This window comes from Manis javanica, chromosome 1 (genome assembly GCF_040802235.1).
Source record: "Manis javanica isolate MJ-LG chromosome 1, MJ_LKY, whole genome shotgun sequence".
Taxonomy (NCBI): domain Eukaryota; kingdom Metazoa; phylum Chordata; class Mammalia; order Pholidota; family Manidae; genus Manis; species Manis javanica.
Genome location: NC_133156.1, coordinates 211,757,908 through 211,773,340, shown reverse-complemented (window position 1 = coordinate 211,773,340; position 15,433 = coordinate 211,757,908). Strand labels below are relative to the sequence as shown.

The 15,433-nt window shown below is 37.5% G+C and overlaps 2 protein-coding genes across 9 annotated transcripts in view; one reads left to right on the top strand and one right to left on the bottom strand.

Moving 5' to 3' along the window:
* Nucleotides 1-15,433, top strand: part of ARHGEF33 (Rho guanine nucleotide exchange factor 33) — a 121,944-nt gene that overhangs the window by 73,032 nt on the left and 33,479 nt on the right. For 3 of the 7 annotated variants that reach the window (XR_005058778.2, XM_073214162.1, XM_037009332.2), the window contains exon 18: nucleotides 2,499-2,661. Coding sequence is in view for 6 of the 7 variants with exons in the window: in XM_073214162.1 (XP_073070263.1) it covers nucleotides 2,499-2,628 (130 nt within the window). In the remaining variant the exon portion in view is untranslated. Of the gene's footprint in view, nucleotides 1-672; nucleotides 2,472-2,498; nucleotides 2,662-15,433 lie in introns of those variants that run through there. The other 4 variants (XM_037009340.2, XM_037009335.2, XM_037009339.2 and 1 more) reach the window with 3 other exon arrangements.
* Nucleotides 9,811-15,433, bottom strand: part of SOS1 (SOS Ras/Rac guanine nucleotide exchange factor 1) — a 122,043-nt gene continuing 116,420 nt past the window's right edge. For both annotated transcript variants that reach the window (XM_037009343.2, XM_037009342.2), the window contains one exon: nucleotides 9,811-14,673. In XM_037009343.2, coding sequence (XP_036865238.2) covers nucleotides 14,182-14,673 — 492 coding nt within the window. In that variant the 3' untranslated portion in view covers nucleotides 9,811-14,181. The remainder of the gene's footprint in view (nucleotides 14,674-15,433) is intronic.

The following is a 15,433-nucleotide window of genomic DNA, read 5'->3' as shown; positions in this document are numbered from 1 at the left end:
CCCCCCCTTCTCCAGCTCCAAACAGTCTCACGGCTTATTTGTAGCAAATCTGTAGTTGTATGACCTACCCGATTTTGTTATTCTCTTTGTCTTTGTCAGGTGAATGAATGTAAGTTAGCAACAGGTCTGTTTTCTATCAAAACTTGGGTGGCTGTGTGTCAGGATGTACTGGCAGCTCCTGTAGCCTAATGAGCAAGTGCCTGTCTGTCCCTTTAGCTGCCCTGCAGTCAGCCAGAATGGCCCCAGAAGCTCAAAAGCCTTTTCTGTTTTATAGAGAAAGGGAATAAAAGCAAATACACTGGCCCTTTCTCCTATATTTTGCAGATCATTTCCAGCAATTTAGATATACATTACATCAGAGCTTAAGAGCCACACTTAGGAACAGCCCAAATGTCAAACTGGCTACATACCATGTGAGCATTATAAGGAGATCAGGTAAAATTATCTTTAAAAGGATGAAAATGAGCTTTTGGTCATGGCTACAAGAGAATGCTGGATTTTGAAAAAGATTAGCAAATTAGCCATTAGTAAATTAATAGTTAATAGCAAGAAATGCAGAGAAATTCACACATCTGGAGATGGTTTGTGAGAAGAGCAGTTAAAAAAGAAAAAAACTAAGCTGAGTTTGTGGATTTCGAAAACTAGACAGGGCGATTTTGGCATTTGTTTCAGAAATGGGAACGCAACTGGTGAAGATTTCTGTGGTCCTTGGGGCTGGTGGTGACATCAAAGCTTTCCCATTTCCAGGTAAACACTAAACAGTTGCATGTTGGAACCATCAAAGTATGACATTGGGTTTTGGAGAGATCAGATATAGCTAAATGGGGAAATGTGAGGTAAATATTTCAAGTTTTGACTAATGACTTCTGAGGAGAAACTGCCATGTTGGGGAACAACTCAGAGGAAATACCAGCCAAGATTCATATTTTGCTTCCTACTTCCTGCCTACAAAACTATAGGTATTCCTAGCCTTCTGGATAACAGAAGATATGGGGAAAGAGTAGAAAGGGCAAAAATATAACTTAGTAACATTTTGGGCACAACTCGTAGTAATCAGGGATGATTTGAGGTGGTGGTAGGTGGGAATTCTGAGAGCTGAGATAAGGCCTGGAGTTTTAGGGTGGGACATGTGGAGGCTGTTTCAAGGGCAAGTGATGAGGGGGCTTCTGAAAAGGAAAGGCACTTTCACCCCACCCAGATACCATCTTATTTGATGAGTACCCACATGTACTGGGGTAGAGAGAGGAAATAGTTTTCCCCTATGCCCTGCGCTATAGTGGAAAGTGGTCCTTACTGATGAGAAGTAGCAAGGATGGTGGCCAGCTATGGCTTCATCTGTGATCCCAGTACCAAGGTGAAAAGTCAGACAAATCAGTCAATCCATCAGGTTTCCAGACGTCAGGATTTCAGGCTTTGTGTGGGTTCATCTTCTTTCCCTGAATAATATAAAGAGATGTTTGAATTCTGCCCAATTAGTTCAGTAGATGATAGAGTCATAATTAACTTATCTAATAACAACAATGAGGATTTATAGCATACCAATGATGGTGAAAAACGTATCCTTCCTTTGTGGATAGTGGAAGCTCTGCCTCAGCATATGGAGAACTTGCTCAGTTGTATAGGAGCTTGGGACAAAGAACTTCATGTCAAACATCACATGCATACATCCTGCATGAGGTCTTTTGATACTGGTTCTTAGTCACTGGGCTAGTTTTGTCGATTGTATGCTCAGAGTTTAAACTAGCCAAAGAGCCCTAGCCTAGCTTATCAGAGGTTATTTCCAGAAAGCCTCCTCCCTTCAGGGACTTCTGACATGAACAAACTGGAGAAGGTACAGAGCTGGAATGGATTACCCAACTGGCTTAACAAGGTAAAGGAAGAATGCACCCTCGTCTGGGGACTCAATTGAACTGATTTGGGTTGTTGACTATTGATTGGGTTTGGTCTTCTTTGTGGTGGTTGAGATTATAGAATCTCCTCAATATGATAACTGTACTAATTTCTGCATTCTACCAAATGTAGCAAATATGTGTGGTTGGCTTCAATAAATCTTTCATTTAAAAATGAAAACAAGCAAAAGTTAGAGTTTGTAATGTAATGCCCAAATTCAGTAAAGGCCCTTGATAACCTTGGTAGAGAACAATTCCATCCATTTTTAACTTAAGGGCCTTGGTAATTTGTGGGGTAGTTACTTGGTTGAATCAAAAATAGGATTTCTTGAATTTTGTCCTTTTATTCCCCCTTTACAGTGTTATTTCACAAAATCTTACACTGACATACACAACTGTCCCCATAAAGCACTTAGAAAGGTATTCTCTTTATGTTGGTACAAATCTTAGTTACACATGTCCTGAACCATGACGTTCAGGGGAAGTGAAAATTATTCCAGATCTAGGAGGCAACTGTTTTACAAATGCAAAACAATTTGGATAGATAAAATATTTGAAAACAATTAAAACCAAATCAACCTGTACTTTATCTGTGTGCTGAGATTTTAGGTCCAGTGGATCAGAATACAGGGAAAAAACTAATGAGAATCCCTCAATGGATCCTTCACCCACCAAACAAGATTTCTTCCGAAACCGACTTGCTCTTGCAAATGACCTTGACCAAGGAACAGCTGTGTAAAACACACTTAAAGTTGTATTGTCAAGTGGTAAGGTGAGGATGAAAAGCTTGTATATATCTGTGTAGGAATATATATATTGATGTATAAATCCCTGAGGAAAACTAATATAAATACTTACATATGAAATTAAATCAACATACAAGACATTGAAGAGATGAAGATTAGTCTATGGTTAAGAGCTGGCTTTTGAACCTCAACACTTGGGAAGAGGGAAATGAAGACTTTTCACAGCATTACAGAAAAACACAAATTTGGAGGAAAATAAACCTTCATAAGAACAAACATTCCTACCTTGAAGTCATTCCCCCAGTATAATAGCCCCAGTATAATATTGAGCATGTAATATGGATGTGAATTTTATGCTTCCTAGGCATTTAGCTTATTAATTCATTCCAGTGTTCTTAGACTAACATACACTATGTTAGAGGCCAGTTCTGTCCTGCCACGTGTCTTCCCCAAACCCCAAGGCCATACGTAACGTCCCTTACAGCAAAAGATCAATTAATAGAACTGTATGTTACAAGTAGCAAATCTGAATTGTAGAGAATTTGTCCTCAAACCACGAAAGAGAAGGTTCAAAGCTTAGACACGTTGATCTTCAGCCAGGAAAAGAACCTTAAGAGTAGTAGTTCTCTTCTTGTTGTATGGTTCTGAAAATCAGTACAGGGAACACTAATTGCTCTCAAACCTGGGGGCGCAAAGAACCTTTCCCTCATGTAGGTTGTGCTGTAGATGGGAACAGTTTAGAGTCTGTGTTTTACTGAGTACTCCATATTCAAAGGTCCATTAGGGATCCTGAGTGTCACATACACTCATGACAAGATAGACTGGGAAGAAAAGCACTGATTTCAGTACATCCTTTTACAAAGGCATTCTTGAATCTGGGAAGAAGGTGGCAACATGAGTGCTTTAACCTCAACATAGGGGTTGCTACAGGTACCAGGTCAGAATGAAACCTTAGGTCTGGCAGTACCTTATTCCATTTTATAGAATTAAATTGTAAAGGAAGTTCTTACAGCTCAGAGAGAGCCATCACTGAAATAAGGCTTACCTGGCTCTGAGGTAATAGAATGTGCTCTGTTTCCATGTGGCTATGTCCCAGATGGTCTGTATTCTTAACATGCCCAAAATATCAGAATCATAACAGAAAAAAATCAGGTTTTAACAATTTGTCTCTATTACCAGGCAGTTATCTGTAATACATTAGGGGCACTTAAGTGCTGTTCATCAAAATCTTGGTATTCAAACTGACTTCTTCAGAGGCCATTCCTCTAGTAATGCATTGTTTGATAAATCAGGGGAAGTTGCACTTTAAGTGTTACCAGTTTTCTTCTATTTCTCCGGTGACTAGGATCTCATCCAGTAGCATTCTGAACAGTAGATGATCTTGAACACTTAGGGGATCGCTGCCAAATTTCTAGTTTCCCACACTGAAGTTTAAGCTTCTCCTTTTCCTGAGATTAATGAATTAATGAAACATTAGATTTCTGTCCTCAGGTTAAAGAAGTTTTGGGGGCAGTACTTGAAAGCACAATGCCAAATTGGACATGTAAAGTGAAAAAAGAAGTCACAATCTCTTAAATAAAATGTAAAAAACAAGAAAGCTTATTTCTCCTATATTGTTTATCATAAAAATGATCAATTACTGGGAAGGTTTCAAAAATATCACATACCTCCCAAATGTTCATTTTGGTAACATCCTTTGAAAAATCTTGATGCTGTGTCTGTAGCACAACTCAGTTTAGTTATATTTTATGAAACTAACTTATAAAGCTACTAATAATTAATGCTGCTCCTCTCAGGGTCTCCATCACATGGTATCTAGATTTTTGTGGTAGCTTTCTAACTGCCCTCAAGTATTCTCTGCCCCCATCCATCCAACATGTCTTTTACACATCACTATATCATTATTCCAAAATGTTGCTTTGTTATTTGTCTACAGTCAAATTCCAAATTCCTAGACTTGACATTCAAGGCTCTCTCTTTCCCTCCAGTGTGTGGTTCCAAGGTTTCTCTCTGGCTACCGTCTCCTACTTTGCAGTCCTGCTGAACCACCATACCTCAACCAAACTGGGTTTTATTGTTTCCTGGCGAGCTCAGGCTCACTCTTGCTTCGTGTCTTTTCTCTAGCCTCCTTCCTGCCTGCTAATCTTTAAGACCCAGTTTAAGCCCCCTCATCATTCTGTGACCCCTTGCGGTGTAACTTGTCTATCTCCTGATGTATTTGTCTTGTCTTTCCAATGAGAAAGTAAGTCTGCTTAAGGGCAGGAGCTATGCCATATCTTTTTAAATTCCTTTCCACCTCTAGAAGAGCACCTAGAAGGCTACAGAAAATAATTTCTACTCATAATTTGACAAGGAGCTTCAGGATTCTCACTGTACCTCCCAGCCTTTCATTTTTTAAAGAAACCTATCAGTCACAAAGGAAACACAGTTGTCTTCAGGAGCAGTTAAAAGCACCACTGCCATTTTCACAGCATCTAGCATTAGAAAACATATCTCCATTAAAAAAGAAGTTTGCAACTCCTCTGTGTTGTGTCCTGGCTCATTTCATAATCTTCTTAGGTAATAGTATGAATTGTCAGGAAATATAGGACCTTTAATGCTACAATGTAATGTTGAACTGGGGATAAAGTCAAGGTGGGAAGAGCCTGGCAGTTGCTACACCTATGATCTCCAGGCCTCTGGAGAAGTACAGTTTGCATAGGAGACCATAGCTGTCTTCAGAAAGTGTTTGAAAAGCAGAAAGAAGCACTCCACCAAAAGATGAAGTGGTTTTGCACAGGCTGTGGGGTGGTAACAGGTCCCTTCTGCCGCCTTGTGCAGTCTGTATACAAGCTCAAGCAAGGTTTGTCCTGCTTCCCTTATTCCAGAACTGGGGCCTTGGAGAAGCATGGATTTGTGGACTAACACTCTAGGATTCTCTGCAGTGGGTTATTTCATCATATGACAAGTTTAAACCAGTTGGGGCTTGAAATGAGAATGTTTCTTGCTTGTTCAGGGAAAACCCTTTGAAGAATTTTCTATAGCACCTCATATGTCATTCTTTCACCACCTTCAGGTTTACAATATGCTACTCTCTCCATGAGGGCACTTGTAAAAATGGAGATTTCTGGATACTATTTCAGTCCCATTTTATTGGAATAATTGGGAGTGGGGCCAAGGTACCTGCACTTTAAATGCATTCAGGTTCTTCGGCCCACTGAAGTTTTAGAACCACTACCTCTTAGTAGACCAATAAATTGAATGATCTAGTATGTGAACTTCAACAGTCAGATTCCACATGTACATTAGGACAGCATAAAGAATCGATTCTACTTACCTTCTAGTACGGAAAGCTGATAGTTCATTGAAACCCAAATGAATCTTTTGAGTTCTTAAATTTACTATGTGTGAATTTTACTGTCATATACAATAGGATTTTGATTAAAAATATACATATACAAATGACCAGTATTCTTTATAATAAACCATAAAATTGTGTATTCCAGATACTTGCATGCACTTAGAAAAATGATAAAATGAGTGTTTTAATTGTTGCATTAATAAAACTAAGTCTAGTTTTCATGCTAAAGTTTCTCTTAAAACATCACCATTAATAATTTACTTCCTGGGCTTAAAACACTAATGCTTTTGGAAAACTTGGGATTCTCATATCCTGATTTAACTTAAAAGTGTGGATGCAGCACCCTCCACACTGATGTCTGAGCATCTTAATGTTTATGGTATACAGGCCTGTGAGTCCCACATGGAGACAAGGTTGAAGGGAAAAGAAGGGTGAGATACAGTTTTTCAAAAGGAGAAATGGGTTAAAAAAAGGTTGAGAAAACTGATGGAGACCTATATATTTTAAGGAAAAAAACAGAAATTGATGTGTTAAGCAAAAAAAAAAAAAAAAAAAACATTAGACCTAAATTTAAACATATAAGAAAAAAAGGATATGATTTAAAGACTGCTGAAAATATTGTTTTGGGGTTATCACTCAAAATAGTTAAGATTTTTGTATGCAGACCAAATAACTTGTTTTCCAAAATTTATTACTGTTTTTCAAGAGCATAGTGCATAATCTTTGATAAATCATCTAAAGTTGTTCCTTATCTATAGAGATAGTTTTATTCCTTCTTGCCTCATTACCTGCAGAGATAGTAGCATTAAATGAACTTAATTCTTAGCAGGAAAACTGTTTCTTCCTTATGTATATTTAATAATATTTTTATTAAAATAATGGGATCTGCTGTAAAGGACTGTTGCTGGATACCTTCTAAGTGGGTTGTTTCCACTATGCACTAGATCGAAGCCCCTCTCATCACATTTTCAACTGGTGCAAACCTTTCAACACACTCTTTTTCCCACTTTTTTAAGCAAAAGAAAGTTCTTGACTGTTGTAGCAGTGCCTCAATTCTCTGCTTCCTTTGATAATAAAACTTGAAAGAGAAAACTTCTCCTCTCATCGCACTTCTAAACTCACTAGTTTAAAAACCACTCCCCTGAACTGCTCGTGGCAAGATCCTCAGTGGCTCTCCATGCTAAACGAGTGGTCCAGTCTCAGTTGTCTTACTCTCCCTACCAAATAGCATCTGAGATGCTGATCACCTCCTCTTTTTGAGATACTCTCTTACTGAGGCCTCAGACATAGGCGCCTGGCTTTCATCTTTCTTCAAGAAAGTTCCTTCTCGGTCTACTTGCTGGTTCCTCCTTTCTCCTCCCCATTAATGTTAGCGTGCCCCAGGGCCCTCCTCTGCTTAGATACTTTCTTCTGATCTATACTTGCTTCTTTGGTGGGCTTACGCAGTTTGCTAGCTTTAAAATACGATTTTTTATGAAAGTGACTCCTAAGCTCCAGACTCCCATCTCAACTGCCTCAACATCTCCAAGTCGCTTCAATCATATTTTCTCCAACTCAGTTAATGGTAACTTTGTCCTTCCAGTTGCTCAGGCCAAAAACCTTTAAGTCATCCTTGACAATTCTATTTCTTACACCCAACATCTAGTCTATCAGCAAATTGGCTGTCTTCCAAATACATCTAGACTCTGGCCTCACTGTGCTGCTCCCACTCTCACCCTGGCCCCCCCTGCCTTCTCCTGTGCTAGCCTCTGTGCCACTCTGAACTCCCCTGGCTGGGAGCCTCTCTACAGCTGCTCTTAATCCCTAGCTGTTCTCAGTTTGATAGCCGGCCCCATCTTGTTAAAATGTAAATCAGACGACATCATTCCTCTGCTCAAACCCTCTAAGGGTTCTATTTCTCTCAAACAGAAGCCAAGTCATTCCTCTCCAGACACAAGTTGCCTTGCTGTTCCTGATATATCCAAGTATGCATCTGCCTCTGGGCTTTTTGAATCAACTGTTCCCTGTGACTTGACAGATTCCTTTCCCAGATACTTGCACGTCTCATTCGTTCACCTTCTTCAGTTCTTTGCTCATGTCACCTCCATGAGGCTGACTATCCCATTTAAATTTCACCTCCTCTGTTCCCTACATTCCCAGTCACCTTTTTCTGCTTTTGTTCACAGCAGTTACAACATTCTAACACATACCTATTTTCCTATTACTAATTGTCTGTCCTCACTAGATTATTAAGTCTGATGATAATAAAGATTTTTGTCCATTTTGTACATTGCTATATTCCTAACATCAGAACTATACTTGGAACAATACATATTAATTGATTGTTGAATAGTCAGATGGGACCTTATCAAATGCTTATAAGTAAGGTCACTCAAAACCTTAAAAATTTAAGTGACAGTAAACATCAAAGGAAGAACCCAGTTTTGGGGACTTCAATATGAACCATCAACCTCTTAAAAGGTATTTAAAAATAGGCAAATTTTGAAAACATATCCCTCATAAATATTAGTTCCATTTATTAAATACATATTCTGTGAGACATTGGACTTTCCACGTTACCTTTAAACGTCATGATAGTCCCAAATAGTAGCTTCATTAACCTCAGGTATTGATGAGGAACAGACTCAGATGATTTAAGTAAGTTCTTCAGTCACACATTTAATAAGAGTGGTTAACCAGAATGTGAACGCAGACATGTATGGTTCCAAAGTGCCTGCTTATTTTACTCTATGACAGGAATTCTTCCTTTTCTTGTTGAGTCTGAAGGTAGAGAAACTAGCTTCTAAAAATGGGCTGTAGTTTTTCCTTGAGTCCATTGAGAATAGAGTCTGAAAATGCTTTTTTGGAAATACCTCTACCAAAGTCCTCCTTGCCTCTGGAAGCCATGTGCATCTATCAGCAGAGAGACAGGCTCAGCTGTGGGCTGTACCTTAGAGATGAGCACCCCGAATCTGTGATACACTAACATGGTTAAAATGAGTAAAAAAGCAAATCCCTGGTTAAAATAAAAAATTAGTGACATTTCAAAATCAAAATCAGGTTTAATATCAATAATTATTTCCCTATAGTTATTAAATTGGTTACCTAGAATATACTCAATAATACATTCTTCAATGTCACAGTAGCCTACTAATGGAATTTTTACAAACTGATGATTTTGCCTTTAAGCCAGGGCGGGGAGGTGGGAACACCAATACATCTTGGCTCTTCCTGAAAGCAGTCCCCCGAACACCAGGCAGTAAAGTTGAATCAATAGTCTCACTCACCAACTGCCATCTCACAATTCCAGGCCTCACTTACTTAATTTTTAAATAAGGGTATTGGATCCCTAAGGATTCATAAAATTTTACTTTCTGTAGTTCACCGCAAATGACCTCATATTTACAGTGTACAACCATTTACTGTATCTTTTCATGCCAAACCTAGCAAGAATTGCTAATGTCAGGCTGCCGCGTTCCAGCAGATCTTAGCAAAACTTCCCTGTCAAGACACTGTGATAACTTAAAACTTTTAAAACTTAAAATTGTGGTATCTTAAAACTTAAAGCTTTGTGAGGAATACAAATGCCTCAGCTCTTGGAAACTTCATGCAGTTGACACCCAAGGTCACTGAAGTACTAATTTTAATCCCAAGGGCCTCCCACTCACTATAATCATAGGGATTGATACAGAAGGAAATTCTGAACTTCTTTTTATATTATACAGAAAAAGAGCCTTCAAAGCAATATCATGATAAAAAGCAAGCTTTTTATATGGAAAGTATGGGCTAAAATGAGACTCACTAATGATATGAAAAATATTGCCCTTTAAAATAAATACATGCAGAAACAATACACTTGTGAGCTATGTAAGGCATTTTTATTTTTCGGTTTATCTTACTAATGCCAGAAAAATAACAGCCATTATTTTCACTTTAAATGCAAACTAAATACTGCTGCACACAGAGTACAAAGATTTCCTACGAACATGGTTAGGTACAAAGGCCATATTAGATGTATAGAATGCACTTTGTTTTTACATCAAAGTAAGACCGACAGAGCAATTTTTTTTGACAATTGTTTTAACAAATAACATGCTACCAAAGGCAAATACACATATATATACACAAACATTTCAACTAAAATTACACGTCACTTCGACAAACAAAGGGTTCTTCTCTGGTGGGTTTCACCAGATTTGCACCCCAAGGTCCCCTGCCCTGATCCTGCCCCCAAATGCTGACTTGATCTGAAGAAAAAAATTAGAGATGTTCTTAATTAAAGGCACATTTGGCAGCTACTGAAAGTGGCATGCATCTGGCACAGGTGCGCTCTCCTAAAGCCACACGTGACCTCCATTGGTTATGTGTCTTGAGTGGTAGTCCAGTGTGATCCACTGGTAGCTAACTTGCTTTATAATTTTGCAGCAATTGGCTACTTAATACGCTATTTTCATTAAAGGCAAAAGGGAAATTTGCTCACAGTCGACAGAAAATGCACTTTAAGGTGTCAAAAATGAAAAATAAGGCATGACATTTACAAAACAAGTTACAAGTGCTTTTGTTGTTTAGATTTGTCTTCATGCTTAACTAGAGCTCAAAATATTTCATTGCCTCAAGTATAAGGGATCACAAAATTATTTTAAAAGTTAGTAATGAGATGTTTTAAAGGAAAAATATTGAATAAACTAAGTCATCAATTTCCCCTATAATTTTACTGCATAACTTATCCAAACTGATAGTAACATTGTGATGTTTATTTTACTGGTAAAGATTAATGTGCAACACAACAGGACCTATACTTGTACAGCAGTCAATAAAGGTTAAAAAAACAAGTGAATCTACCCATGGCAGCAGAATACTAAGAAATAAATGGTTCAATTTGTTTCTTTCTAAATCTGGGAGAACAAAAAGGTTTTCCTCAGTATGTACAACAGGAATAAATTGGGACACCTCTCCCTCCACTCCATTGTTTGTTTTGCTGAGCCACTTAAAACTCTGAATTCAAGCTTTTATTAAAGGACAAATGATGAAATACATGACTAAAGTAAGGCAAACTCGAGAATTAAGACACGATCATGACCATAGATACCAACTAATTTTTGGGTTCCATGATTTTTGACTTAAGAAAAACCCCATTTAGGGAGAATTTAAAAACATAATATAGCCTCCAACTGAAATAGTACTTGTTCAGTACACTGTTCTGTTGATTGTTGTATAGTTAGTGCAGCATGCTCCTTGCTGAGTTAGACCCATTAACACATACTTGAGTTGTAGAGCATAGTAACTTGGTATGAAATACATAATTTGATACCCAAACTTTAATTAAGCAAACTTTCAATGCTTGTCTAGTTCCTGTTAATTTGTACTCTTTTAATATACATTTGGATGGCTTGGAAGAGTAAATAAATAACCTGCCTTTCAATAAATTTAGACACATATTTATCTGTTCCTGTTTTAAAAGTGCTTAGATTGAAAGCATTTCGATTATACCCTTTCTACTATATTGGTTACCAGCCCACTTAAGTAAATTCAACCTTGAAAATATTTTCTTTTGTGACCCAAAATAATGAAACATCTAAGAACACTTCCATTTCTAAAAGAAATGTTTCACATTTTGGAATGTGGTTTAGAAAAAGTCATACTGTATTAACTGTCTTATAATGCCTGGATTCTTTCAAAAGCAGAATTTTTTGGTGATGCATTTATCTTCTCAGCCACTTCTTGTCCCTGATTAAGTATATTTTATACAAAGAATAAATCTGTCAGCTAATGTTCCACGTGAAGAAAGCACTAATATAAGTTTTCTCACCTTCATTTAAGAGCATCCAATTGGAATTTTTCTAATCACTTACCACTGCATAAATTTTTTTTACCCATGTCATTTTACTCAAATGTTTCAGAATACAAATACCCTCTATCCACAGTGCATATAAAGCTGATGCAGAGTGGTCTAGAACCACTGGGGTAGAAGAATGGTTTCCTTTAGGAGAAATATGATTAGAACTCCAAGTTTTGAGTTTTTCCTCTTTATACATCAGGCAGGTGGAAAAGCCTTACTGAAGGCTAACACACTTGCCAGAGAGATACTGAATGGGCTATAATGTGACTTTTCTCAGGTTATTTGGAGTGCAGATGGGTTAATTAAAAAAAAAGTGATCAATAAGACATATAAGTGAAATTCTAGGGAAAATGAGGCTGGTCTAAAAAAATCTTGGGAGATTCTGGAATGTGTATTCTTATTAACTGTAGCAGCACTAGTAAGTAGGCTTTCTTACTTGTTGAATGAATGGTCTTAAGGACACCTGTATACAAGAATGGATCTGAAGTTAATTTGGGGGAGACTTTCAAAAGGAGACATTTTACAAAGAGAAAAATGGCTACCATTACACAAAAAAGATCAAACTTAAATAAATAAGGATATGACAGGATGGATTGCTTAATGATGATGCAATCAACACTCCGGTCTTCAAGGACTACATACTGTACTATTGTGATGTACATTTAATGCTCTAATAAATATCACAGGAAATTATTAAAGTACTAGGTTTTCACCATGATGCAGTACTTCTAAATATGTCTCTAATGACATGGTTAACAGAATTGCTGAAATGTTGCTTCATTATTCAGAAGACACATGCAGACACTGATGAACTGATGACTCCCTAAGGATGGAAATCTGCACATTTAATAGACATTTTAGTGGAGATAATAAAACTTTTCCTCTTCAACAAGTTGCATGCATTTTAGTCACAGTATTAGACTCAGGAGATCAGTACATAGGTGTAATGAATAATTATATTATGGTATTAATGATGTAGGTGATGTTCTATTATGAATAGTTCTGTTAGAGCAAAGACTTCAAGCAAGGCACAATGTTTAATATAAACTTGAACCAATTGTATACATGTTGCCTAGGAAACTGAAAACTTAACATAAGTTCTGCTTAAAAGATACCCATCCTATTCTAACCAAATATTTCCCTATATGCCAAACTGCAACTTTAGATTATTCTTTAAGGTGAATACATACATCCAGAACTAAAAACCAAGGCGTACCACAATATGTGCTTTTATGCTTTGTATGTGTGTGTGTGTGTGTGTGTATGTTTCAACTGAAAGAAAAAAGAATCAACCATTTTCTCCATATAATAATTTAATATTTTCCAGCCAAACAAAGTATTTGTATCTTTATTCAATTAAATTAAAACAGACCTGCCAGGTTTATTATATAACATTCACTATATACACATGATTTAGGCAATGCAAGGTAATTCTAGATATGCTGATTACTCAATTATCAGTAAAACACAAATGCTCCTTTTCACACTGGGTGACTGCATTTCCATAGGATGGTTAGAGGGACAGCTAAGAGCCAGGACAAAGATTACCAGTAAACTTTTGTGGGAGAAGGGAAGGGGGAAATGACAATCTAGAATAGGTTAACAGTCTCCTAAATGTAAATCATAAATCATATACTTGAATTACATTAAAAAAAAAAGTTGTCATGTTAATGACACAAAACTTCTCTTGTTTGAAGGCAACACCACCATGTTTTGTTTGTGTAGGGAGGGTGGGTGGGGAATGCTATTAAAATTGGTATAATGATTCTTAAAAAAAAAAAAAAAGTACCTCTTTGGTGAAGCCTCGGTACCCACTCAGTTCACTGTAGTAATGTGTAAACAGGACCAAAGCACAGTGCTGGGCCTTGATTCCAACAATGGCAGGTGCCACAGCCTTTCCTCACGGTCCTTTGCATGATTTTTAAGAAAATATTCTGAAGTAGGACGAGTAAAAGCAAAGGAAAACAAAGGAGGACATGAAGATCCCTGTTAAAGATTTCTTTTTAAAAAGTGCATAATAGTTTGAATTATAAAAACTGTCATCATATGGGTCTGCTGGACACTAGACTGTGTTTTCCATCCCTTTAATGATAAAGATGATTTCACAAAAAGAAGACTCCTGCCTATTGGCTGGAAAAAGTACTTCTACTTGATTTTCAGGTGCAATCAGTTGTCCAATTCCTCTAGATCAGTCTATCCATATTCTGAATACCATTTTCATTTTATAATTATGTCTAAGTTAAAATTCATTGTCTTATACTGCATCTTGAAGTAGAGTCGTTAGTGTTTGGAGTTATCACTGTAACTCCTCAGTGCTGGCACCATCAGTGCCTCCATTGCCAGCAATGGATTTGGGGCCGGGAAGTGTACACCCCAGAACAGAGGAACTCAGGAAGAATGAGCATTCTCCAACAGCGGTGGCCCGTCTCTGTGCATGCATGGGTGTGTGGGCTCCCTTTTATACGTTTTTGGAGGGAGTTTAGGGATATGCTGAGAAGTGCTTTGTCGTGGAGGAACAGGTGGCCCAGCAATAGAATGAAGGTCCACTTCTTGTGTTAATGGTGGTGATGGCAGATGCCTTCTTGTGCCATGAGGAGAAGGTGTTTGAGGAGGTGGTGGTGTAAAAGAGGAAGTGCTATTTGGGAAGAAGGCATTGCCATGATCACTTTTTTTGCCCAAAGGGGGAGGTTGGAGATGTAGTGGTGAGCTTGAGAAAACATCAGGTGTCCTCACAGGTTCTCGTGGTGGTAATAAGGGAGGGCTTTCAGGAGGGTCTGATAGAGAGGTCCGGTCTGATATCGAGTATCGTGGTGAGTATGCTTTTGATGTGGGTTGCCTAGGAGGAATTGCTGGGGGGCTGTCCAAATGCTTAGACATAATCTAACACAAATGAGAAAAAGAATAAAGCACATGATTATTAATAATTTATGTAGTACCATAAATATATTAAGAATTAAGTTGGGGTTTTCAAACATGCTATTGGAAGAACCCTTGGTGTGGATCAGGGAGTGCTGCTGCATGTTTTAAATGGGAGGTTATGCTAATTCATTAAACTTTTTCTCACTATTAAGTTTTTAGTTTATTTTTCTCAAAATTTTGTTATTTGCTACTGCCTACCTATTGGTCTAGTATAAGATCATCTCTAATCTAATGTTACCTGTTTATCTTACAATTTCAAACTTAATATATTAACATTTCATGATGTTCTGGCAAAGTGTGTGTCTTGACTTGTCCAAGTTCTCTGCCCTGTGCACACTTTGAGAACCACTGAATCAAGTTAACAGTTGGCAAAGTTAGAAATACAAACAACCGGAAAAAATAGCTATTATGAGCCTTTAAGGTCTCTTCCAACCTGGAATTTTCATGAAAATCCCATTTAAAAGCATGTCAGATTCCTATTAAGGCCTCAGATAGGTAATGTTTAACATATGCTAAAATACAGTTTGACTTAAAATGTGCTTTCATATAAAAGCTTCAGACCTTTTTCCTTCTTTCTCTCTCTATGGTTTTAAAGAACTGCTTGAGACTACATTACTCTAACTTTATAGATCAAATTTATTTTCTCCTTGACAGTATGAGTCATTTAGACTTACAAGGGTTTTCATACCAGAAAAACTACTTTCAGAAGAAAGGAAATAAA